The sequence below is a fragment of the Budorcas taxicolor genome, chromosome 11, assembly GCF_023091745.1.
Source record: "Budorcas taxicolor isolate Tak-1 chromosome 11, Takin1.1, whole genome shotgun sequence".
Taxonomy (NCBI): domain Eukaryota; kingdom Metazoa; phylum Chordata; class Mammalia; order Artiodactyla; family Bovidae; genus Budorcas; species Budorcas taxicolor.
The window spans coordinates 34,592,275-34,618,362 of record NC_068920.1 but is presented as its reverse complement, the minus strand read 5'-3'; the positions used below and the strand labels follow the sequence as shown (position 1 = coordinate 34,618,362).

The following is a 26,088-nucleotide window of genomic DNA, read 5'->3' as shown; positions in this document are numbered from 1 at the left end:
AGCAGGGAAGAGACTGTCAGTAAGTTACAAGAAGCTGAAGGAACACAGACTGTGCCTCCCCAAATATGCCACTTTGACATAAAGATTGCTTTGAGCTGAATGCAGTTGAGAAACAATGGACTGCAGCAAAAGCTCTCTGCCTTCCCCCTGATTACCTGAAAGTTGGGCATAAATTTCCCACGTGAAGGTGCCACTCTCCCCTCCAGCACCAGGAAGAGCCAAATGACTTTTCATCACTGGAGAGGACTCTAGACTCTCATTAGTTCAGGGATGTCACGGAGAGGAATCCACATCACAAACCTTCCTAAAATGACCCTCATCTTCCATGAGTTTTCCTGTATGTCTACCACCCCATAAAGCACCGCACCTGGAAGCTCAGAGCCCTTCTCTGTCTCGTCGCTTTTCCACAGATGTGTTGTTCTTTGTATTAACCTCTGGGTCTGACCACCTTTTTGGGGTTTTCCTTTCATTCTGTGAGGCCGTCAATATGCACTTGAAATAAGTCACTTTATTCCGTTCAACTGGCTTCAGCAGTTTTATCTCCAGGTCCCCAGCAAGAGTACTGGAGTGGGTTGCCATTTCCTTCTCCAGGAGATCTTCGCAACCCAGGGATTGAACCCAGGTCTCCCGCACTGTAGGCAGACGCTTTACCATCTGAGCCACCAGGGAAGCTCAAAGATCTGAGAGGGTAGAGGAAAAAGTTCCCCTCCCCCATGGAATCTCTGACACCCACTCCTGTGTTCTTTCTACTTCTCCAATACACTGACACCATACTCCTGAGTCAGGAGAATGGGAGTGCCCAGATCCGTTACTTAATCTTCAGTCTTTATCTGCTTCTTTCCCCCAAAACTGACCTTGTCACCACCCCAGATGCTTCCCCTAAGCGTGCTTTGTTTCGTGAGGCGAAGATGAAGACCTAGATCTCCATGGCCAGTGTTTCGTGGGTTTCCCAGCAGCATCTTTCAGGGCTACTAAGAGCCCAAAGCACGCTGCTCCGCCTATATCTCATCTATGCCACGATGATGTGACTTGGCCAAAGAAACTGGAAGCCGAAGAGGGAGACAGCTTCAGATTTTGCTTATAAGACCGTCATTTAGCCATGCAAACTATGCCAGCCTCTGATGGCTTCTGAGAAATGCCGAGCATTTCTAAAAAAAAAAAGCTATCATGAAGAGTCATCCTTTTGGTCGCTATTCACCTGAAGCATGTTTCCACACCCTGCCCAGAATTCTTCACCTCGACCCACGGAGTGCCTTGTCTCTATCCCATGGTTAAGCCCTGGTGGCTTTCGCTACCACAGAACCAATAAAATGCTGCTGGAGGAGCCACAGAGATTCTGATGAAACAGCAGCCAGCATGACAGCTGATGTGCAGAGGTGTGTGTGTTTGTGTGGGAACCTCGGCGACACTGAGGAGTACTGTGGGGGGGGATGGTTTTGCCAGGTTCTCATGGCCCTTAATGAACGTCACTGGATGTTGTGAGTGTTCAACGGCAGCCCTGAGTCCTCTCAGCACTGAGTGACTGGTGCAGCCCTGATGCGCCTTAAGCTCACAGGCTTGGGTATCAAGGATGCTGATCACATTAGCAGTTTGCCCTGAAGTCTACCTCGCCTGCTGTGGACCGCCTCCCCAGAACGTATCCATCCTTTCTCTGCAACGATGACCAGCATCTCCCGATCCCCCACCCCCCTTGGAAGCTCCTTCTCCTGACTAATGCTTACTCAACACTGTCTCCTGGGTGTCCTTCTAAGTTACAGAACATCTCAGAGCTCAGTTCTCTTGTTTGTGAAATGAAGACAATCACACTTTCTGCATCGTTGTTTAAAGGAATAAATAATGTCTAGAAAGCATTTGGAACAATGTCTGGCACATTCTACATTCTCAATAAAAAAAATCTCAGAGTATTTCTATCAATAGATGAATGGATAAAGAAGATGTTGTTTTCCAGTCACTCAGTCATCGCTGGTGTGTATACAAACACACACAATGAAATACTACGTGGCCATAAAAAGAATGAAATCTTGCCATGTGCAGCGACATGGACTGACTTGGAAGGCATTGTGCTAAGTGAAGTAAGTCAGAAAGGAAAGTACAAATGCTATATGATATCATTTATATGAGGAATCTAAAAAATACAGCAAACCAGTGAATATAACAAAAAAAAAAGAAGCAGGCTCACAGATAATAGATGACAAAATAGTGGTTATCAGTGGAGGGGGACAGGCAATAGGGGTATGAGCCTGGGTGGTACAAGCTATCCGGTGTAAGGTAGCTTCAAGGATATATTGTAAAACATGGGGAATAGAGCCAATATATTGCAGTAACTATAAATGGAATGTAACCTTTAAAATCGTATAAAAAAATAAAAATTATGTTTAAAAGTCTCAAAGTATTTAACCTCTCTCCCAGCCTTCATGAAAAGCTTTCAGCATCTTAGGATGGAGTCGGATGCAGTCTGGACAGTTCAGAATTGAGTTCGTCTCAAAGCGGTTTTCCATCTGCCTTATAACCGGAGCAAAACCAAATGGTTCCTAAGAGGTGGGGAAAAGCAGGTCCATGGAAGGTCTGCTGGGGGCATATGAGGAGCCTGAGCTGATAGCAAACTAGACACAAGATCTTTACTCTCTTGGGGAAAAGAGAACAGGGTTCTGTTCCATTGTGTGCACAAGAAGAAAATGCTGACGTGAGGTCACACAAAAGGAACATGAAGGAATGAGAACGCCAGGCTACGCATCTCAGCCTGCGTCAGCCTGGAGGACTCTGTGTCTCCCGGTTACTGTCCAGTTCTTGTATTTTATTTTGTGCCAGAAGGAGCACAAGCTCCCTGTGACAGCTAGATAAACAACCCCGAAGCTGAGCAAATGATGCTCAGATTTCCAAAAGAATTTTTTCTTCGCAGGGCAACGGAAGCTAGGAGAAGAGACCGGTCAGATATGATTCTTCTCTCCTGGTCAAGGGGAAAACTTCCCTGGAGAAAGTGTCCAGATATTTGTGGGATGGGAGGATAAACCACTGAAATCCCCTAGGCCAGTAGCCTCCTCTTCTCATCGGACAATGCTCTCAATTTGAGGGAGGGATTCTGGTCAAAATCCTTGCGGACGATGAGTCTCTCTATTTGAACAACAGAATGAAAATTTGAGAGTTGGTTCTGGTTTTAAAATTCATTCCCTTCTCTGTTCCTCAATCCCACATGCAATTATTTATCCTCCATTCCATCTCCTCTAACCCTCCCCATCACCACGCTTTTAATTGAAATTACAGTAGCTCAGTCACCTGCCAACACAGGAGAACTGGGTTTGATCCCTGGGTTAGAAAGATTTCCTGGAGAAGGGAATGGCTACCCACTCCAGTATTCTTGCCTGGGAAAACCCGTGGACAGAGGAGCCTGGTGGGCTACAATCCAGGGGCTGCCAATGAGTCAGACGTGACTGAGCTACTAACACTTTTACGTTCACAGTTGATTTACAATGTTGTGCCAATCTCCATTGTACAGCAAAGTGACTCACACACACACATACATATTCTTTTTTAAAAATATTCTTTTCCAATATGTTTCATTCCAGGAGATTAAATTGCTATACAGTAGGATCTTGCTGTTTATCCATTCTAAATGTAATAGTTTGCATTTACCAACCCCAAACACCCAGTCCATCCCTCTTTGGCAACCACAAGTCTGATCTCTATGTCCCCCTCACCCACTCCTGAAGATTCTCTGCATCTCACTCATGCTGTGAGCTTGGAGATACCCAACTGGCCACCAAGACAGTCATCTTTCAACCAAGCCCCGATGTCCAGGTCCAGTTCACCTTTGACTTCTACTGGTAGGGTTGGTTGACAAAAGAAAGCAATGGCTGATAAAAACATTGTCTGGAGTCAAGGCCACCTAGAAGCAGGCAATACCTAAACCAAATGCCATCAGCTAAAAAACTAAAAGCTATGGGGCTTCCCTCATAGCTCAATTGGTAAACCATCTCCCTGCAATGCAGGAGACCCAGGTTCGATTCCTGGGTGGGGAAGATCCCCTGGAGAAGGGAAATGGCAACCCACTCCAGTATTCTTGCCTGGAGAATCCCATGGACGGAGGAGCCTGACAGGCTACAGTCCATGGGATCGCAACAGTCGGACGCGACTTAGCGACTGAACTACTACTACCACTAAAAAGTGAAGCATGGAAAAGGACTTGGGATTGGGGTGGGTAGGGATGGCCGTGATTTGTAAAAGGTTTTTTGGTCCCGTCTGATGTTTCAGGCTCTGTTCTTGTTTTGCTAAATATCAAGATTGTCATTTTCCAGAGATAAGGTTTGGGGCAGGGGGTGGGCAGTGTGCCTAGTTTGGCACATGTGAACTATCTGAAATATCCAGAAAGCCTTGGGCCAAACGGAAACTAAAGTCCCACCCAGGTAGGGGCTGTTCCTTGACAATTTCTTGAGGTGCAGGGGGAGCCTCCCAGACCTAAGAGTGTACACCATGCCATGGCCTCACCCCATACATAGCCTGCTCCACCCTAAGCCTGTCTTCTTTTTCGCCTTTTGAATATCCAATGCAGCCTAATTTAAAAGGCCCGTCTTTGCGATAGCTGTGGCTGCCAAACAGTCCCCAGTCTAAAATGTACTTTGGATTCTGTGCAAAAGTTTGAAATTCCATGTATTGTGGTCAGTGCCTGTGTTAGGCTGTTTTGACCACTGCGTCGTTGTAGTAAGGACTAGCCCTCAGGGCCTTCCCTTGCTTTTGTGAGTCACACAGATTCAGATGTCTCGCTGCTTGGGTATATATAGTAGGCTCGTAATATTTTTCAACTGAAGACCTAGTCCTTGTCCTCAGGGAACAGTAAGGCATCCTTGAAATGACCTGAATTCAAAGCACCTGATGAAATTGTGATTCTGATTGTGCGCTGAAGGAAAGAATTTCTCTTCTCTGCAAAGATATAAACACGGGCTGGATAAGCTTCTATTTAAGAAGTTATCAAGTAGATTCATGTCTGTTCAGATACTTGCACAAGCAACCTTTAAACTTTGTTCCAACCCTTGGATCCAACGGTTACATGTCTCTCATTGGTTGTTTACACTCAAGGACCAGGAAGGATGGGGGGCTGCAAACTCCTGGGGCTCTCCAAGTAGTGGTGAATTTCATGAGATACTTCTTCTTAGAAGTTTGAGCCAAAATGTTTCGCGAGCAGAGACACCTGTCTTAGAGCATGGAGGAAAGGCATTGTAGGTGCAAATAAATAAATTTAATGCAGCAATGAAAATATCAAAGTTCAGCTACACACAACAATATGATCCTTCTGGCTTCCCAGCCAGGATGTGAATCACCCCTCTGTCCAGGGCCTCCACACTGTGTATCCTCCCCACCTGTTAGTCGCCATGTTGGTTATCAGATCAACTGTTATACTATCACCATCCTTATGTTCAAATAACCCTTATTTTACTTAATAATGGTCCCAAAGTGTAACAATAATGATGCCAGCAATTCAGATATTATCTTACTGAACCTAATTTATGATTTAAGCTTTGTCATAGGTATGTATGGGCTTCCCTGGTAGCTCAGTTGGTAAAGAATCCACTTGCAATGCAGGAAATCCTAATTCATTCCCTGGGTCAGGAAGGTCCCCTGGAGTAGATAATGGCAACCCACTCCAGTACTCTTGCCTGGGAAATCCCATGGATAGAGGAGCCTAGCAGACTACAGTCCATGGGGTCCAAGAGTCAGACACGACTTAGTGACTAAACCTCCACAGGCATAGAAGTATAGGGAAAACTTAGTATATATAGAGTTTAGTACTCTCTGTGATTTCAGGCATCCATTGGGGGTTTGGGAACATACCCACACCATGGATAAGGGAGGATGACTGTATGCAGAGAGTATCTCTAATCTTTGGAAAGCAGAGAATAGTTGCCTTAAGAAGGACACTAGGAGTCCAATTTTGTATCACGTGCATTTGTTACTATTCAAATAGAAAAGAGCATTTATTTTGAAAATATTCGCTGATTGCATGGTTCTTTCCTGATTTTGTCTGGGCGCACCTTTATTGTAAAGTACTTCAGCAAAAAAACGATCTGGCATTCAAATAAACTGCCTGACCGTGGCCATGTTAATTATACAAGGACTCTTCTAAGCAAACATTTTCAAGCACATATTTGGAAACTGTGCTGTTCAACACTGTAAAAATAAAGACAAATGGGACAAAAGTGGAGCCCTCGTGGAAGGGGAAGACAGGGAGGAGAGGAGGGAGGAAAGGGGACTGTCTGGTGCCCCTGGAATGTCTCTTCATGCAGCCGTTTAACTTTGCTGCTCTTTGTCTTTAGGAAATAGGGTTGGGTCTTATCCCTTGTCTTGATGAGTCTTAAAAATCAACTAGGGGACACATCTTATAAACCAACTCTGTATGTTTCATACTAGACAAAGTGCTAACTACTTCATCTTTCTGCTCCTCTGAAGCTCTTTCACTCTCTCTGGTCCTTCGTTCCATTTCCAAGAAGGCTTAGCTGAGATCCTGGGTAACTGGCTTTTCATATCTGCTTGGTTTGAGGTCATTTAAAGGACATTGAAAATGGAACAGATAATGCAGCTTAGGTGCTGAGATTCCCAAATATTGTGGAGGAAAAAGGAGCAGAGGAAATAGCCTGCCACAGGTTGGACATTCAGTCCTCACTGTGGAGCACTCTAGTACTCCTGAGGACTCCCCTAATACTCTAGTACTCCTGAAGACTACTCTAGTACTCCTGAGGACTCCCTTAGTACCCCACTGCTCCTGAGGACTGCCTTAGTACTCTAGTACCCCTGAAGACTCCTCTAATACTCCTATTAGAGAGGAGGAGGACAGGCCAAGATTTTACTCACAGTAAGAAAGAAGTCTTGCCTTCTGCTTGCCATCATGATTCTGACTTATCTGCAGTTGGTTGCCTTTTGAAAACTACTTCCTACAGAAATTCTTTCAGCTATCCCCTCCAGTTTTTTAAATGGCTATAAAAGATTTCAGCCATTTTTCTCCCCCAGTTTTATTGAGACATAATTTTATTGATATAATTGACAAATAACATTGTATAAGTTTAAAGTGTACACCATAATGCCCTGATACATGCATATGCTGCAAAATGTTTACCACATTAAGAGTGGTTAATAGTCATCACCAGACAGTTGTATTTTTTTTTCCCTTGCGATACTTTTTAAGCTCTATTCTCTTAACTTTCAAATATATGGTACAGTCTTGTTAACTATGGTACAGACTTGTTAACAGTCATGTTGTACCTCACATCTCCAGAACTTATTTATATTAAAACTGGAAGTTTCTCCCTCTTGATCACTTTCACCCACTTTTCCCACCCCTCACCCTCTGCCTCTGAAAATCACAAATCTGATCTCTGTTTCTTATAAATTTGGGTTTTTTAATATTCCACATGTAAGCGAGATCATACAATATTTGTCTTTCTCTTTCTGGCTTAGCATAATGCCCTCAAGGTCCATCCATATTGTTGCAAATGACTTGATTTCCTTTTTATAGCTCAATGGAATATATATATATATATTTGTATATATATACACGCCCCACATTTTCTTTACCCATGCACCTGCTTGGGTTGCTTCCATGTCTTGGCTACTGTAACTGAGGCTGCAGTGAGCACGGTAGTGCAGATGTCTCTTCAGGACAGTGATTTGGTTTCATTCTGTTATTCATCTAGGAGTGGGATTACTGGATCATCTGGTATAGTTCTACTTTTAATCTTTTGAGGAAGCTCCATACTGTTTTCCACAGTGGCTGCAAATGACACTCCCGCCAGCAGTGCACAAGGGCTCTGATTTGGATCATCTTAAAGGACAGAGATTTAGAAGCATCTCATTGTTGCAGTGATCCAAACCCAGGCACCCCATTTCTTCATCAAAATCCCATTTGTTGCTCTTGCCAGACAGGGCATATTGATGATAAGGCTGAGAGGTATGGCTGAGGAGAAGGGGGTCTTCCTGCGGTGAATGGCATGTGGTGGGAGGGTGGTAGCTGTTAAAATCCACAGGCACCTTCTCTTCATAAAGTTCACCCCCTTGATTTGGCCATATGGGTGGATAGCTGGATTTGACTGCTGGTGGTTCCACTGGAACCGGCTGGTGGAAGGGTTCTGAAGAGCTCTGGGAAGGGGAGAAGTCATAGGGCCAGCTGGTCAGAGGAAATGGGTAACTGGGACAACTGTTGTCATTCAGAGGACTTCGTCCCAAAGCCACATTCTTATTCCACGCCTGCAGATCACTGTAATCAGAGAAGACTCCAGAGATGGAGGGCTGGAGCAGGTCTCCACTGCTGGAGACCCGACTGTGGGACAAATCCCATTTGTCGTAGAGCTGAGGGGGGCCCAGGGTGGGAGTGAGGTTTGCCAGCTCAGAGGTACCCCCCAAACCATAGCTCTCGGGGAAGGATGAGCCATCATTCCATGCCTTCTGCTGGGGAGTGTAACCTATCACATGTCCGCTGTAACTAGGAGGCAGTTGGACAGCTTCCTGGAAAGACCAAGTTAAATTTTCCCAACTCTGTGTTTCACCTGGAAGAGGCTGGAAAGACAAAAGCTCGTGTTAATAAGTTAAACTCACCCTACTACCCCAGGCACCCAGGAGTGACCCTGCACAAGTAAGTGCTCTGTGCATTTTCCTCATTCCCTACATACTCGAAGCACAAACATACACAGGGCTTTGCACAAGCACACGAGGCCTGCAAGAACTCAAGGCTGCTGCCATTTCAATGCGAGATCTGACCAACCAGGAAGGGCCGCATGGGCCTTCTTTTACTCAGACGGGAGAATGTTTAGAACATTCCACCTCAAATGCAAATCTGAAACCCTAACTGCCTCTGTGAGAAACTTGTAAGGGGCTATCTAAGACAAATCAAACCACAGCTTCAGAGTTTTACATTATCCTCAGGGGAATCTCAACTTCCTCCTTGACTTTTCTACTTTTTAGTGGATTCCAAGAGTTTATTTTTTTTTTCCTCAAGAAACTCCGAGCTCACTTTGTTGAATCACAGACCTCTGGCATATGACGTGGTCAACTTCTTTTCCTAAATGGAGAAGGTATATCATTCTCCAGTTAATCACAAGAAAAGAATCTGCTTAAGGACTCAGTTATCTTCTTGTTTATGTAAAACTATTGCCTAATAGGGCTTTCCTGGTGGCTCAGTGGTAAAGAATCTGCCTGCCAACGCAGGAGATGCAAGTTTGACCCCTGGGTTGAGAAGATCTCCTGAGAAAGAAATGCCAACCCATTCCAGTAGTCTTGCCTGGAAAATCCTATGGACAGAGGAGCCTGGCAGGCTACAGTCCATGGGGTCACAAAAGAGTCGGACATGACTTAGCAACTACACAACCACAACAACTGAGGAATAAAAGGATGGAGTTGGAAAGACTGACCAGGAAGGGTGAGTGAGAAGGAAGCCCCTGCAACTTCTGCCAGGGTTGGTAGGTGGGATTCAGGGGCTCCTATTTCCCTGAAATTATGACTCAAATTATGACTTTTTCCCCTTAAGGAACATTAGAACCTCCAAGGATGGAGTGGCTCAATTTCTGTGCTCCTGAAACGTGGACCATAGACCAGCAGAAAAAGTATGCTGCATGCTTGTTCAGTCACTTCAGTCGTGTCCAGCTCTTTGTGACCTTATGGACTCTAGCCCACCAGGCTCCTCTGTTCATGGGATTCTCCAGGCAAGAATACTGGAATGAGTTGCCATGCCCTCCTCCAAGGGATCTTCCCCACCCAGGGATTGAATCTGCATCTCCTGCATTGGCAGGCGGATTCTTTACCACTAGCAGCACCTGGGAAGCCTAGGAAAAAGTATAGGAATTAGTAAAACACTATTAAGGAGACAAATCCTACCTACAGTATGACACCCAGAAAGCCGTGAACATCACAGCGCTGTTTGACTGTGGGGAGAAGTGGGCACCCCTACATCCCCAGATGATCACTGTTTTCAAAAACTGCCTGGTTATATCATCTTGGTGAAGTGCACTAAGGAAATCATCGGCTTCGGGGGAGAGTAAAGAAGTATGAGGCTCAGATTTTATGCAGATCATTTCTTTTTGGTTCTAGCAGAAATACAGAGAATGCCAAACATCGGTTAAGTACTAATTCAGGTCTCTTTTTAACTACAGTAGGGAAGACGATTCTGAAATTATATGGACTTTATGGTTGAGAGCATACTACAAAGATGGTAGACATTAAGAGGAAAAGTATTCATATTTACATATTCAGTTTCTTTGCCAGATGCTAGCTCATAGGTGAGCCTGAAGATATATGATTTGGGGCTCTCCTTTGTAGGTTCAAAGACCTGCTAAGAGCATGCTTAATCCATCACAGATAAATTCTGCCTAGGAATTTGTCCTCAGTCGTGTCTGACTTGCAACCCCATGGACTGCACCTTCTAGGCTCTTCTGTCCATGGAATTTTCCAGGTAGGCATATTGGAATGGGTTGCCATTTCCTATTCCAGGGGATCTTCCTGACCCAGGGGTAGAACCCGTATCTCTTGGGTCTCCTGTATTAGCAGACGGATTCTTTACCGCTAGCGGCATGTGTGAAGCCCTCATTTGTAGGTGATGACAGGGAAATCTAAGGCTGCCACCACAGGGATGGCAAGTCCCCACATATTTTGAAGATGCATGGAGCAAGGTTACCTTTATCTCTGGGCTCTGTTTCAGCTTCGAGGAGACTGAGGAAGACGCTGAGTGTGTTTTCTTCACTGCTCTTCTGGCCTCAGCTTCCAATTTGGTTTCTGGCTTTGGATGGTCATGCTCTCCCTTTGACTTAAAGGAGAAGAAGCAGTGAGATAAACAACTAGATGTACTTCACGGTACCTAAAGTCTTATCCTGTTCTCTGCTGTCGGACTGGGTGCTGTTGCAGTTGACTGTTGCCACAAGATCAGAGCAACCTTTTACGATCCTCCCAGGGTTGGATAGCATCACCGATTCAATGGACATGAGGTTGAGCAAACTCTGGAAGACAGTGAGGGACAGGGAAGCCTGGCATACTGCAGTCCATGGGGTTGAAAAGAGTCGGACACAACTTGGTGACTGAACAAGAAGCCCACCCACCCACCAGTCTTTGCTGATGGCACGCCTTCTTTGCACGGTGCTTCTCCCCAGCCCTGCCACGTCACACTCATAGTGATAATGAGTAACACTGATTACACATATCCTTGAATCTTCAGTGCAATACTGTGAGGGCCACACCATTACCATCGTCCCCAGCTTACAGAGTAGGAGGAGATAGAGGCATGGAAACCTCCTCTAGTAAAGTGGGGGAACTGGGATCCAGAGTGTGCCAGAGCCAGCCAGGTGGAGAGCCAACTGTTGGCCATTCAGGTATTTTGTGAGCTGGTTGTTAAAAATGTTTTGACACTTTGCTGTACATCTGAAATGAACACAACACTGTAAATCAACTATGGGTGTGTGTGCATGCTCAGTCATGTCCGACTCTGTGACTCCATGGACTACTAGGTTTCTCTGTCTGTGGGATTTTCTAAGCAAGAATACTGGAGTGGGTTGCCATTTCCTCCTCCAAGGTACCTTCCTCCAGGGATCAAACCCGTGTCTCTTGTGTCTCCTGCATTGACAAGCAGCTTCTCTAACACTAGCGCCACCTGGGAAGCCCCCCTAAATCAATTATACTCCAATAGAATTAAAAATTTTTTAAATATATTTGTTGGAGATACTGAATGAACAAAGAGGAAAGCAAGGAAAGAAAATTTCAGGTCGTCTTACACAGTTCTACCGAAGAGCTCTTTCCAGAGAATTTCTGTCAAGCTTAATATCTTCATTCTCTATTACCTTCAATATTAATTTCTGATATGCTTTTGCCATGAAACCCTGTATTCAACCTTATGATCATGTAAGTATTATGAAAAAAATGCATACTAAAATAATTAACTTAAAGAAAATCAACTTGAAATCACCCATGATGAGAATAGTCATATTCCAGAAGTTGGCAAACCCTATACATTCAGAGCATTTTCTTTTCAGAGACAGGTTTAGCAAGGACTCAGATCCAAACAGTCCAGCTCTCAGAGTCTACCACCTCCCTGGAGAGGACCCCTTAATACCACATTTTACCAAAAACTAGGGCTTAGGGGAGTAAAGCAACGTGTCCATGTTTACAGAGCTGGGTCTGCGGAAAGCCAGCGCACAGGGGCTCATGTTGCTGACAGCGGTCGCCCCCTGGGAACCTGGGCTCCACCCTTGGCTCCTCTCGAGGTTCGGGGTACAGACGTTCGTTTGCCCAGAGGGTTCCCCCAGGGAGGGTGCAGACTCCCCTCCAACTGTTCCTCTCCCGGAGGCAAGTCTCCCTCATGCTCTGGGAACAGTTCCTGAAGTAAAAAGAAAAGGAATCTCTAACGTAAATCCAACCTGGAAAAATATGAAGCGTCCATCGTGCCTCCAGAAGTTGGTGACGGGAAAGCCCCCGTGGCCCCGGCAGGGAATGAGCTTCAGGGGCCCGTCGCAGTTGGGACAGCGTTTCCCTACAAAAGAGCAGAGGAAGGTGACCACGCCCGGCAGAGCCCGGGCCAGCGGACCCCTGAGTCTGTGCAGCTCTGCCTGGGTCAGACTTGACTCCTGCACAGCAGAGAGTCCACCTGGGCACAGTGTTACAGACTTTCACCCACTGGGCATGACTCCTGGGCCTAGGAGACCAGACCACTCAAGCAGCCCAGGTCACTCTCACAGGCGGTAGAGGAAGCAGTTATTTACTCAGTGGAATATTTTACAGGTTGGGGGTGAGCAGGAGGTGGGAGCTGTTTTAAGCAAAAAAAAAAAAAAAAAAAAAAAATCCCTCTCTCCTTATTTACTGATACTTCAAATTCTTTATAAAGAGGAAAAAATTCTTTCATTTCACAATTTGAACTAAGGGTCAAGGAGCAAAACCACACAACAGAGAGAATGCAGCTACTAAATTTCCACTAACGTGTAAATGACTGATACCGCCCTGCCCTGAGAGCAAGTTTGGAAAACAAAGGACAAGGAAAGAACATGAAGTAACTTGAGGTCTGAAGTGGGCAATGCACAGGGAATGGTGAATGCATCTATTTCACAATCTGATGAATATGATTAAAAAAAAAAAAAGAATTAGCATGTGATGATGGCCTGAACCTAAATGGCATGGAATTGAGTCTAACCTCAGATTTAGTCCTGGGTCCCCCTTCGGATCAAAGCACTCACTGAGATCATTTGGGGGACCCCATTCCCCAAGGTGTAGGGTGGCAAGCCTGATGCACAACTTTCTCTTACACTATTCATATATGTGACTGCGCTGATGAGTTAATGCTTGTCCCCTGAGTGATGCATCCTCCTTTTAATAGAGGCCCCAAATCAGATCTTAACCCTAGGGAGCAGTGTTAGCGGTGGGTGCAGCGGGCACGGCAGATCTATGGGGATACAGGGGCCCGGGGGGCGGGCTGGCTCGCCTTAAAATGATCTCTAGAAACGGCCTTGGTCTCGTCCACCCTCCAGCACAAAGGCTGGACCCCGGGAGGAGCGAGAACTTTAAGGCCCCTCGGCGGGAGCGCCACTCACTCTGCTGCTTCTGTCGGGCCTTGTCGCAGATGGCTGGCCTCAGGTAGACCTTGCGGCCCTCGGCGACCGAGCAGTCGCGTCCGCACACCACCACGCCCAGGCAGGACTTCTTGAGGATGCGGGAGTTGTGGTTGTTGGTGTTGCGCATGGCCCAGCTGCTCAGGTGGCGCTGTGCGTTCCTGTCGTCGGAGCTGTAGATGTGTTTCTCGTAGGCGTCGGGCCACTCCTGGAACCAGTCCGTCTTTTTCACGTTCTGATGAAAACACAAAGGAGATGATTATAGTTCCAGCTGAAGTCACCACTGGGCATAAAGGTGGCCTGGTGCGCAGCTCTTCTGGGCTCTGTATCTCTGGCAAAGACCAAGCTGGATCTTACCACGTGGTCTGAGCGTGCACAGCCCAGCTGCGGCCATGTGACCACTGGGTCCATCCCACATCTGCCCCCTGGACCAGAATGGCTTATGATGCAGCCCTCTGCATGACTGATGCTCCTCTAGCCTTTGGTGATGAGAGTGAGGACCACTGCTCACTGAGAATGTTGGAGGGTGAAGCAACACAATGGTACTCTTGCACAGTGGCTATGGACGGCACTGGGACAGGGCAGTGAGATAGTGTCACGCTCCCCGTGGTGGTTAGCTTGTTGAGAAAGTAGAGGGTTTAATGCAAAACCACCTGAGAATCGCGGTGGAAGGCTGGAGAGCCACTTCCTCCTCTGCGGAAACTCCCTCCCCTTTGCTCTACTCTCATGTTCATGCGCCTCAAACAGGGTGGAGGAGTAAGGACAAGTTGAGCTCGATTGAAAACTTTCATGTTCCTGCCCGGGACTGACACAGTTCCCTGCCCATGGTACCTAACTAAACAAAGCTCTCCTCTTTAAGTGGGCAGGGACACAGGATACTCAATCCTCATAGCATAAGTTATTTGACTTTCTTTGCCTCTGTTTCTACATCTACATAATAGAAATAACTAGACCTACCTACCTCGAGTGGGTCTGAGTTACACAGGATAACATATAAAAAGTACTTAGCGTATCACCTGGCATGCAGGGAGCTCTGGCTGAATGTTAGTGAAGTTATGGCTCATGGCCACGTTTGGCCAGTTCTTAGAGTGAGAATCATTAGCAATCTCAGTGGTCAAACTTAAGCAGTGCCCATTCTTGCAGCTTCCAGAGACTTGGTATAAGAAACATTTTTCAACAAGAAGCTTCTGGAAGGTTAGGGTTTAGATTCTAGAAGCTCCAAAGGGTGCTTCTCCTTTGCTCCTCACACAAGAAAACACAGCATAGAATATGAGAAAGGAAAAACAAGATGTTTGAGGAGGAAAAGCAAGCATCAGGATAGAAGGGAAGTTCCAGGAGGTCGTGTCTCTCCAAGTTGGAGTTCAAGTGTAGAAGACGCCAAAGAACTTTGTAACATGAGATTCTGGGTAGGCAGCTGTCTCCTAAGACTCATTTTGTTCTTCTCTTAAATCAGGATATTGATAAAACACTCTTCACAAAAGTACTGGGAAGAGCAGATGTGTTGTAAATTGTAAGTTTTATATTGTTAATGATAGTTGTCATTTGTATGGAATTTCATGGAGATTGAAATGGGTCTAAGGAAATAAAAATGAGAGGTTTTATGTACATGACAGGTAGTACTAATTAATAGCGAAGAGCTAGGGTCTGCAAGCTAGGACCATGGGCCAAATCCAGTCCAATGCCTATTTTTTTAAAAAATATATTTATTTATTTGACTGTGTCAGGTCTTAGTTTTGACATGTGAACTCTTAGTTGCAGTATGTGGGATCTAGTTTCCTGACCAGGGATCGAACCCAGGCCCCCTGCTTTGGGAGCAGAGTCTTCGCCACTGGACCACCAGGAAGTCCCCAATGCCTGTTTTTGTAAATAAAGTTTTATTGGAACCCAGCCATGTTCATTCATATGTGTTGTCTGTGAAGACATTTATACACCATGACAGAGTCCAGTAGGTGCACTCAAGACTGTATGGCCCACAAAACCTAAAATATTTACTATCTGGCCCTTCACAGAGAGCTTGTCAGCTGCTAGTAGGAGCGCAACTTGTGGAGGCCAGGGTGTGGGCCTTACCCTGAGAGGGTTCCTTCTACCCTGAGAGGGTTCCTTCCCGCTCAGGGCTCCTCTTTCTGCTCTGTGAGATGGGGGCCGTGGGAGTACCTGCCCGACAGGGATGTTTGAAGACTGAACGGGTTAACATACACAAAACATTCAAAACAGTGCTTGCTACTCACAGCAGCCAAGACACGGAAGCAACCTAAGTGTCCACTGACAGATGAATGGATAAAGAAGTAGTACATACGTATCATGGAATATTCAGCCAGGAAAAGGAATGAAATAACACCATTTACAGCAGCATGGATCGACCTAGAGGTGACCATACTAAGTTGAAGCGAGTAAAAAAAAAGACAAATATCATATTGCTTATATGTAGAACCTAAAAAAAAAAAGATACAGGGAATTGCCTTGTGGTCCAGTGGTTAGGACTTAGTGCTTTCACAGCCGAGGGCCTGGGCTCATTCCTTGTTCAAGAAATTAGGATCCTGCAAGTTGTGTGTAGCAGGGGGGAAAAAAGGAAAAAAAAAAATGATACAAATGAATTTATCTACAAAATGAAAATAAACTCACAGACATAGAAAACAAACTTATGGTTACCAAGAGGAAAGCAGAGAGGGCTAAATTAGGAATTTGGAGTTAGCAGATGCAAACTACTATATATGTAAAATAAATTAAAAAAAAAAAGGTCCTACTGTATAGCACAGGGAACTCTATTTGATTTCCTGTAATAAACTGTAATGGAAAGGAATATGGAAAAGAATGTACATTGATAAATGTGTAACTGAATCACTTTGCTGTATACCAGAAACTAAAGCAGCATGGCAAATCTACTATACATCAATAAAAAATAAAGCCAGTGCCTGGCACACAGCAAGTTCCACATCAGTGTTAGCTGTTAGTCTTCTGATCTTGGGCAACACACACCAGCCGTTGGGTGTGAGGGCCAGCAGCTTTCAGGAGATGACCCCCAGAGAAGTCACTTGACACTTTAAACCTTGTTTAGACAAATGTAAGACAGGAGTCCAGGCCCCTCTAAAACCAAAGTTTCATTGGCACAGCTCCTGGTTTTGAGCTTCTGTCTCAGAACAGTGACAACAATAGCTCCATTGTGCCGTCCAGTGGTGAGGAAAGGGGACACTGCTCCAGAAGGGCAGGGGAAAGGGGGTGGTGTCTCGGGGTGGGGGGTCCCCTCTGCTCCAAAGGCGACTGCTTCTAGTTTCTAGGAGAGAGGCAGCCGGGCCAAGATGCTGAGTGAGCTGTATTCTCCAGTCTCTCCCCAACTTCTCTGGTAATTCTGAGTGGTATTAATTCAACACACAGCCTCGGGCAGCCCCCGGAAGCGGCCCCCTCTTTCCCTCTGTGTCTCCTGGTTCCTCCACCCACCTTCTCTTCTCTTCCTTCTGATCCAAAGCTCTAAACAGTGCTCTCTTCTGCCACAGACATGCCGCCAAAAGCATAATATTTTATCTTCTGAAGTAATAACAAGGTAGGTTAAAACGTTAAAATGTGGACCTTTAACAATCTGGGCTGCAGAAATCTATCAGTGGATTTGAATTATTCCAATACAAAGCACAGGTGTCAGGGCAGCAGAGATAAGAACAAGGTGGTCTTGAAGGAAAGCTGAGATTTCCGTGTTTTAAAGGTGTGGGATGGGACCTCTCTGGTGGTCCACTGACTAAGACACCAGGCTCTCACTGCAAGGGGTCTAGATTCGAACCCCAGTTGGGGAACTCGATCCTACATACTGCAACTAAGAGATCCCATGCTGCAATGAAGATGCAACTAAAGACCCAGTGCAGCCAAGTAAATACATAATTTTTTTTTAAATAAATAAAATAAAGGTGAGGGGCCCCTTCAGTCTGGTCAGTGGCGTAGACACCACAAACCAGAAGGAACCTACAGGGTTTGTGAGAGCAATTCAAATATTCCAATTAAAGCAAGGACTCCCTGCCAGTGGAGCAAGAAATGCTCTGGACTGTCTTTTCTTTCTCTCTTAGTTTAACATATGTTTTCTCTTCCCTATGAGTTTTCCTCTTTGATGAGTTATTTAGAAATATATTGTTTAGTTTCCGTGTATTTACAGAATTTCCTGTTGTCTTCTGTTATTAATGTCTAGTTTGGATCCACTGTAGTTGAACACACTCTGTGTTTTTGATTATTTTAATATTGTTGAGGTTCATTCTAAAGCCCACATAGTTTGTTCTGCATTCCACGGTATGTTAAGCTTTTTTTCCCATCAGCTCCTCCACCAGTACCTTAGTTTTCCAATTCCATTAATAAGCCAGTAATAAGTCTGACAACGTACAACCTCAAGAAAATTACCAGGAGCAAGAATATTTACATCAAGATATTTTCTTGGCTATTTACATATGACCAATCTTGTGACTTGGACTTTTGTAGGATTTCTGACATTTTTTGACATTGCAAATATGAGAAAACCTAGATTCCAGTGATGCAAAGGAATCCAGGTATCGAATGATAGGGAACTCTGAAAATCTACTAAAATTTAAGGCACTAGAGCATAACTTTTTAAAGGAAGAACGATTATTTCTTCATCTTGTTTAACAATTCCTCACAAAACATTTCCCTCTTTTCAGATCTTCTGTTTATTTTTATTTCTAAATTTTCATGAGTAACTCTTTGTTTTTCCTCTTGGTTAAGAAGTTTATAAGTTAAAGGGAATATTCTTAAGGTTTCCAACATATAAATATAACAAATTTATATTGTATTATATCGTGGGTAATATCATTGGTGGTTTAATGAATATTTCTGTGACTTCTCTATGTAATTTTTGTCCCTAAGAGACTTAGTCTTCTAAGTCGCTCAAAACCTTTGAAGCCATGCAATGATAGCACCTTTCATTCCTCCCTCATTCTCATTTATTTAACTACTTGAAGTTTTAATGGGTATCTTAAGAAATATACACTGTTACATAAAACTAATGAACTAAAATCAAAATTCTGAAATGAGATATCAAAAATATTGATATTAGCATGCTATTATATTAAAAATGATTTTCCCTTGGGATATAATCCACTCTAGTGTAAAACAATTATCTGCTAGGTTTTCTTTAATAAGAATAACTTATAAATTCCTCAGAAATAAATGTTTCCAAATAAAACAGGGTTAGCAAACAGATACATGTTTAAACAAATCAGAGAGGGAAAAATTAGATATTACTTATGGAGCACAGAAAAAAAAAATTTATCCAGCATTTTGATTTACCTTCAACTTTTCGGGAACTTACCTATCTGAACCAACTGGAAACCCAACTCCAAATGTTTTCAAAGAGAGAAATTCAATTCGACTAAATGCTTTTGAGTTAACTTAAGCATTACTGCCTTTGGGTAATCTTGCAATTCCCTACCTTTATTAAAGGTCAAGATGCAGGTTAAAAGTTCTATATTTGCTGGGACAACACTAAGGTGGGACAGAGTGCCCCAGCTTTCAAATTCTGTCACCCCCTACCTTTTCTTTTCTCCCTTTCCTTCCCAATTCCACCCGGCTAAGCAAGGGACCTCCTGGTAGGCACCCAATGAGAGTCTCTGCTACCATCTCCACCACCCCAGAAGCAGAGGGCAGCAGAAGAATTCTGGCTCCCAAAGTGGGGGGATCCAATGACCATATAGGGTCCGTATAGGTGGAGATGTCCCAGGGAGTTCAAATGACATTGAGAGCAAGCAGAATGCCAGGCAAAGAGGACAAAGTCACGAGTGTCCCCGTCAGACCAACAGCAAGGTGACCTGACCATCCAGTCAGATAATAATTCACCAGAAATGCAGACTCATATTTACCCCTTAGCTCCCTAGCACCAAGACACATCTGATTACAACTAGCTTGTTCCAATTACATTTTTCCACACAAATTCACAGAAGGAGCTCAGAGATTCACTTTTGCCCGTAAGACTGAGGCAAAGGAAATTATGCTTGTTAAAACCATGGTCCAGGAATGAACTCATCAGAGACATGGCCTCTTTGGGGTTGATTCTCCAGGCTTCAAGTGGCCCCGTATTTATGTTTAACCTATGTATAGTTTAAGATTTTCTCTACAAAAAGTATATTTGAACCTTGGAATTGTGTGAGTTAACAGCTCCGTGTGGCTTTGGTTGTGGGTTTAATCGGCAAACTGCTCATGTTCAAGGAACAAAATGATTCGGGGTGTTTGTCTGCTGTGGGGCTATTGGACTAGCTTGTGCTTCTGCTCAGAGAATCTGGCAGGTGCAGGGAGATAGCAGCCGCTCCCGTCTCCCTGTTCAGTGGGTACTATTGAGAAGAAAAAGGAATTGGTTTTCTTCCCGATTTTCAACCAGAAAAAAAAAAGAAAGAGATTTCTTTATCATTCAAGGCTCTCAAGTATTACAATCAACGTTAGTGAGAAGCACCCTTATAATGAACCATGTATGTACATGCTAAGTTGCTTCAGTCGTGTCAGACTTTTTGTGACACTATGGACAGTAGCCCGCCAGGCTTTTCTGTCCATAGGATTCTCCAGGCAAGAATACTGGAGTGGGTTGCCATGCCCTCCTCCAGGAGATCTTCCCAACCCAGGGATCAAACCTGCGTCTCTTACACCTCCTGCAATTGGAAGACAGGTTCTTTACCATGAACACCACCTGGGAAGCCCAATGAACCATGTGGTGAGCATTTTTAACAGAGGTAAGACTAACCCAACCCAGACTTTTGCGGCTTGGATCAAGCAAACCCTACAGCAATTATATTTGAACTTCTAAAGTAGTTTAAGGGAATAGAAAAAGAAAGCAAAATTGGTCTATTACATTGGACTGGAATAAATAGGCATTTATCAATGATGGTTTTGAGTAAGTTAAGTGCCTGCAGTTCTGGGCTGACTCCGTGGAGGCTGGATAAAGCAGAAGTGGTATCAAATTAACCACAAGTTAGACAAGTGAACAGAAATGAGTTCCAAGAAGATTTATAAAGACAAACATGCAGCTGAAAGAAGAGAGGAGGGCACATGAAACAATTCTGCCTCCAAACCACCTTTCAGGCTGCTTGTCTCCAAGATCTCCTTACTGAATGCCTGTGCATGGCTCCCCTGTAGGGAGCCTTTGAACTTCAAAGTGCTCTACTTTGCCTTGTTTGTCTTATCTTCATCTGACCTAATCCTCTCACCTTTTACAATATGCTTGTCCAGAGAGAGCCCTTTTGCCAAATGCTCAGCCTTTATCCCCATGCCTGAAAGTAAGTGAAAGTGTTAGTCGCTCAGTCGGGTCAGACTCTTTACGATCCCTGTGGACTGTAGCCCGCCAGGCTCCTCTGTCCATGGGATTTCCCAGGTAAGAATACTGGAGTGGGTTGCCATTTCCTTCTCCAGGAGATCTTTCCAACCCAGGGATCAAACCTGAGTCTCCTGTATTGGAGGTAGATTCTTTACCGCCTGAGCCACCAGGGAAGCCAAAGCCTGCAGCATTCAGTATTCCCATCCAAGTACTAACCAGGCCTGACACTGCCTAGGGTAATACGGCCATAGACATTTCGGAGTCATGCTAAATTATATACGCCCTCCTTCAGTGCCTCTGGCATTTTTTTATATGGCATTGATTCTCTGTTTGGACACTGATCTTGTTCCACTGGCCCAAGTCATCAGTCCTTCCATGAAAGTTAACATGGATTAACAGCCCCTGCATCCAGTGGTATCTGACACATCCCACTGACATCAAAAATCTCTGATGTCCTGATGAGGATGTCATTGTTCACTATTGCCAAAAATTAACTCATAGATCTTGATCTGTGATATAGAAAGGGCCTTTGGAGTTTCCAGGACCAGAAGATGCAATAAGCACTCAGGTAACCATCTTGAAACTTGAAGCAAGTCAGTGGATTAATAAGAAAGAAATTTATCTACAAGTTGCAGGAATTTGTAGGAACCGTGGCAAGAACATGCAAATATGAAAAATAAACTATAAATTCTTTGTGTGGAGGGGACAGAGAATGAAATTAGGGAAATGTATAATAGTAGTAAGCCAGTGCTTGCTATTATAGATGGAATTCTTTGAAACATATTTTTTTAACACTCAAACAGATGGTCTGAGGACCACTCATTGCCTAAGGGGCTCCATGGAAAAACAGAGAGAGCTTTGTGGTCAAAAATAAGTTAGGGCGACATTGCCAGCATGGCCTCCTCTTGGGAGAGCCATAATGCAGTAAGAAAGACACTATGTCTGCAGCAGAGAGATTGGCTTAGGAAATTCTCTAGTGGTTAAGACTCTGCATTTCCACTGCAGGGGGCATGCGTTCAAAACTAAGATTCCACATAGCATGGGAAAAAAAAAAGAAGAAATTGGCTTAACTTGGTTGAACTTAGTTCTTCTTTCCTTCCTCCACAACATCCATTAAAATTCCTTGTAACTTACACACTACAGAACACATTTTGAGAACACATCTGTTCTAAACAGCTTAGAGATTCAAGCAAGGTGTATGAAGAATTACTACTTTACTTTTACAGAGGAGATAATGAAAACAAGAAAACAGATTTGTTTAGCGTCACCCAGATGATAAGCCATGGACCCACTCATTCATGAATTTTATACTCATCCTGTTTTGTTTAATAAGTGCCAGGCCCTGTGATTGGCACCCAGTCCCTGTCCTAGGGTGCAAGCCACTTTCTGAATCTCAAGTCACCAGATCCTTGATTGTTAGAACTAAAAGAGTCCATAAGAGACTATTTAGTGCAACACTTCATTATCAGAAGAGGAAAGGGGACCTCAGAAATGCTAAATCACTCCATTCTACAGGTAAAATCAACTCAAGTTCTACAGGTAAAAGGAGGCAAGACTGGAATTCAAAGCCTAGGCCTGGTTTCCTTGCCTTGTGCTTCTCATCGTACACTGCTCTGCCTTTAGAAACACTCTCAAAATATAAAATCTACTGTGCTTGGCTTCAACATCTTCTATTTTTCACCTCAGCTGTGTCTTGATATGATTCCACAGCCCCATAAATCCAGATGAGGACTATGTCGACTCTGCTCAGAAAATGTGCGTGCGTGCTTAGTCGCTTCAGTCGCGTCTGACTCTTTGCAGCCCCGTGGACTGTGGCCCACCAGACTCCTCTGTACATGGGATTCTCCAGGCAAGAATACCGGAGTGGGTTGCCATTTCCTTCTCTAAAACACTAAGGCACCATTTGCTCTTTTAATCATTTCCCTGGCACATTTAACAAACTAAAGGACACTTATCTATTTCCATGAGCAACCAAAGTTTTTCTACAAACTGAAAATGGTACATTTCCAGAATTGAATGTGGACTTTTCTTGTAAATGTCTCTGGTATCTGAGAAGGCTTAAGTTTTGGAAAATTCATGTTGGAACATGAACCTTTATGAACCCTGAGATCCCCTCCAGGGACATGGTTCTTTCTTTTGTCTATAGATTTGATGAATGATATGAATCCTCTGCCCTAGAAAAAATACATGTTACTACAGTGTTCTTAGACCCCATTAAAGGTCCCGCTCTAGGATGGGAATTTGCGAAATCATCTATATACCTGCTTCCTTCAACTCTTGTTTTTGAAGATGTCCAGTTTCTCTATTTGGGACCTGCAATCATGAATTAGGAATATGGGTCTCTGAGACAGGAATAATTAAAATTTATCTGAAAGTTTACCCTGAAACAGCTACAACTATTGTAAACCAATTATAAGCAACTATAAACACAAACCCTTAAAGTAGATATTTGCATGATTTAGCTGTGGTATATTTAGCCGTTCTTAAATGAATGGCAAGTAGGGCATTCATTTAAGCACTTAGTGCTTCCTAGCTCTTCCAAAGCCTATCAGGAGAGAATGGGGGAGGAGGTTCAAGGGAAAACATAAAGAGAAGCACTTCACTAGAGTGAAATTTGGAGTGATCTGGAAGCCTTCTTTAGAGTGAAATCTGGAATGAGTATAAATCAAAACTGTGGAAAACAACAACAACAACAACAACTGTGGAATCTCCATTCCCTCTCCTCTGCTTGGGATAATTCGAATTTCTCATTCCCCAGAATCAGACCTTCCGCTAGATGGTTCTAGCAGTCTCGTCTTAGCTTTCCCAGGCACCCTTCCCAATAACTTCCAGGGAAAACCTTCTTCACTGGAAGAAAGACCAAAACGTGGGGTCAGGGAAATCAGTTTTAAACAACGAATGTTGGAAATTCCCTGGTGGTCCAGTGGTTAAGACTCAATGCTTTCACTGCTGTGACCTGGGATTCCGTTTCCAGTTGGGGAACTAAGATCTCACAAGCCATGTGGCTCAGCAAAAAAAAAAAAAAAAAAAAACAGATAAAATATAAAATTTTGTTTTCCACCAAATTAAGAGTTTAAAATGTCAATTGCCAGGTCTTCCCTGGTGGCACAGTAGACAGGAATCTGCCTGTCAATGGAGGGGAACATGGGATCAATCCTTGGTCTGGGAAGATTCCACAGGCCGCAGAACAACTAAGCCTGTGTGCCGCAACTACCAAGCCTGTATACTGCAACTACTGAAGCCTGCGCGCTTAGAGCCGGTGCTCCACAAAAGAAGCCACTGTAATGAGAGGCCAGAGCCCTGCAATGAAACGTAGCCCTGGCTTGCAGTAACTAGAGAAAGTCCGCGCAAAGCAAGGTAGACCCAGTGCAGCCAAAAATAAACAGAATAAAAAAAAACTTTTTAAATGTCATTGCCAAAGATGAAGGCAAAGAAAACATGAAATGGAAGCCACTCTGTTAGCTGGAGAGTAGCCCCATGTGCGTGGACTGTGTAGTAGTCACAAAGGTTCTAGAAGAGAACTCTCACCGGCACGTCCCAAAGACAGATTTAGGTTAAACCCATTACTACCAGCAAATAAGGTTGTATGGGAGCTCGTGTGTTACAGAGAGTCAATCTACAGACACGTTATCATGGATTTCACTCTACTAGCTAGCCAGGCGGGTGGCATTGGAGCCAAAACAACTTTGAAAGACAGGGGAAGTAATACTTTCTTTGCTTCAGTCTGTAACCAGGGGAGTCTTGTCTGTGAGGGCCTTCTCAAATCATGGGTTTAGGAATCTCCTCTTAAAAGTCCTCAGTCGGAGGCTTCCCTGGTGACTCAGTGTGAAGAATCTGCCTGCCAATGCAGGAGACAGTTTCCATCCCTGGTCTGGGACAATCCCACATGCCACAGGGCAGCTAAGCCTGTGCACCACAAGTATCAAGCCTGTGCACCACAAGTATCAAGCCTGTGCTCTAGAGCCTGGGAGCTGCACCTACTGAAGCCTGTACGCCCTATAGCCTGTGCTCCGCAACAAGAGAAGGCACCAAAATGAGACACCTGGGCACCGCAACTAGAGAAAAGCCCATGCATCAGCGAAGACCCAGCACAGCCAAAAATAAATACATCAAAGTTATACGCATGAAAAAAGTCCTTGGTCGGATGTCCAACTGAAACTCTGTAGGAGGGGCATTTACTCAGCTGGGACCCTCATCAAGTTCCTTCCAGGTCTTAGCAAGTTACGTTCAAGGCTTCACGGCCAAATGCTGAACACAGCATGAGAACAAGTACATACCTGCGGCAGTTTCATATCATTAATATCCCAGCTTAGTTCTTTGTCTGAAGATTCCGCGTTCTCAGGTTCCATGATGAAGTCAGGTCGCCCACAGGTTTCCGTCTATCCAGCTGCTCTAGAAGCACTTGAGAATTTTGCTCTCAAAGGCTCTTACAGTTGGATCAGTCCACCCAAGCAGTTTAGACCAGGAGACTACTTTCCAACACTAAAAAATAAATGACAGTGATACTGATCATTAGAGATAAAAATCAGTGCTCTTGGGTGGAGGGGGAGGGGAGGGAGGTTTAAGAGGGAGAGGACAGAGGTATACTTGTGGCTGATTCACATTGTTGTATGGTTAAAACCAGGACAACTCTGTAAAACAGTTATCCTCCAGTTGAAAATGACTTTTAAGAAAAGGAATTCAGAAGAAAATATTAAAAATACCAGCGCTCGTCTGCCAGAAAAGACTGTTTCACTGATATTTTGGGAAGCACCAACATACAAACAAAAACAAAATGTAGGAACCATTAGTGAGCCTGCTGGAATAAAGCTTGACCATGGGGAAGAACATCACTTTCACCCTCAGATTTGGGCTACCTTTCTGGTTGCTAGCCCCAAGTGCAAAGGCCTCTGTAAGCACCATGGTCACCTGTAGCCAATGGTTAGGACCTTTTCCTCCACCTACCGGGTTGCAGAGGGAGGGATAACTGGCTTGGAGTTGTTTCCATGGATACACCTTCATAAATTAGCTACCCTGTGGGTGTGTTACAAGAGGGGAACATCACAGCCAGATGTGTCTAGAAGTCTTTTTAAAATTTAAATTCCCATTTAGATTAATAATCCAGCATATATTTTATATATTGGAGAAGGAAATGGCAACCCACTCCAGTACTCTTGCCTGGAGAATCCCATGGATGGAGGAATCTGGTAGGCTAAAGTCCATGGGGTCACAAAGAGTCGGGCATGACTGAGCAACTTCACT

The 26,088-nt window shown here is 44.3% G+C and overlaps 1 protein-coding gene across 1 annotated transcript; it reads right to left on the bottom strand.

The window, feature by feature from the left end:
- Window positions 1–7,803: 7,803 nt before the first annotated feature.
- GCM1 (glial cells missing transcription factor 1) lies at window positions 7,804–25,196 on the bottom strand. The gene is made up of 5 exons (XM_052649568.1): window positions 25,125–25,196; window positions 13,542–13,794; window positions 12,378–12,490; window positions 10,649–10,777; window positions 7,804–8,538 (listed from the first exon to the last, which is right to left on the bottom strand). The coding sequence occupies exons 1-5, from the start codon at window positions 25,194–25,196 to the stop codon at window positions 7,804–7,806; spliced, it is 1,302 nt and encodes a 433-aa protein (XP_052505528.1).
- Window positions 25,197–26,088: the final 892 nt, after the last annotated feature.

Bases quoted from the DNA above. Each gene is read 5' to 3' on its own strand.
- GCM1 (XM_052649568.1), bottom strand. From the start codon at position 25,196: ATGGAACCTGAGAACGCGGAATCTTCAGACAAAGAACTAAGCTGGGAT. The intron at 13,795-25,124 runs GTATGTACTTGT...TGTTTTCATCAG, and splicing joins ATGATATGAAACTGCCGCAG to AACGTGAAAAAGACGGACTG. The intron at 10,778-12,377 runs GTTGGATTTACG...TTCTCCTTTAAG, and splicing joins GACGCTTCATATTTTTCCAG to TCAAAGGGAGAGCATGACCA.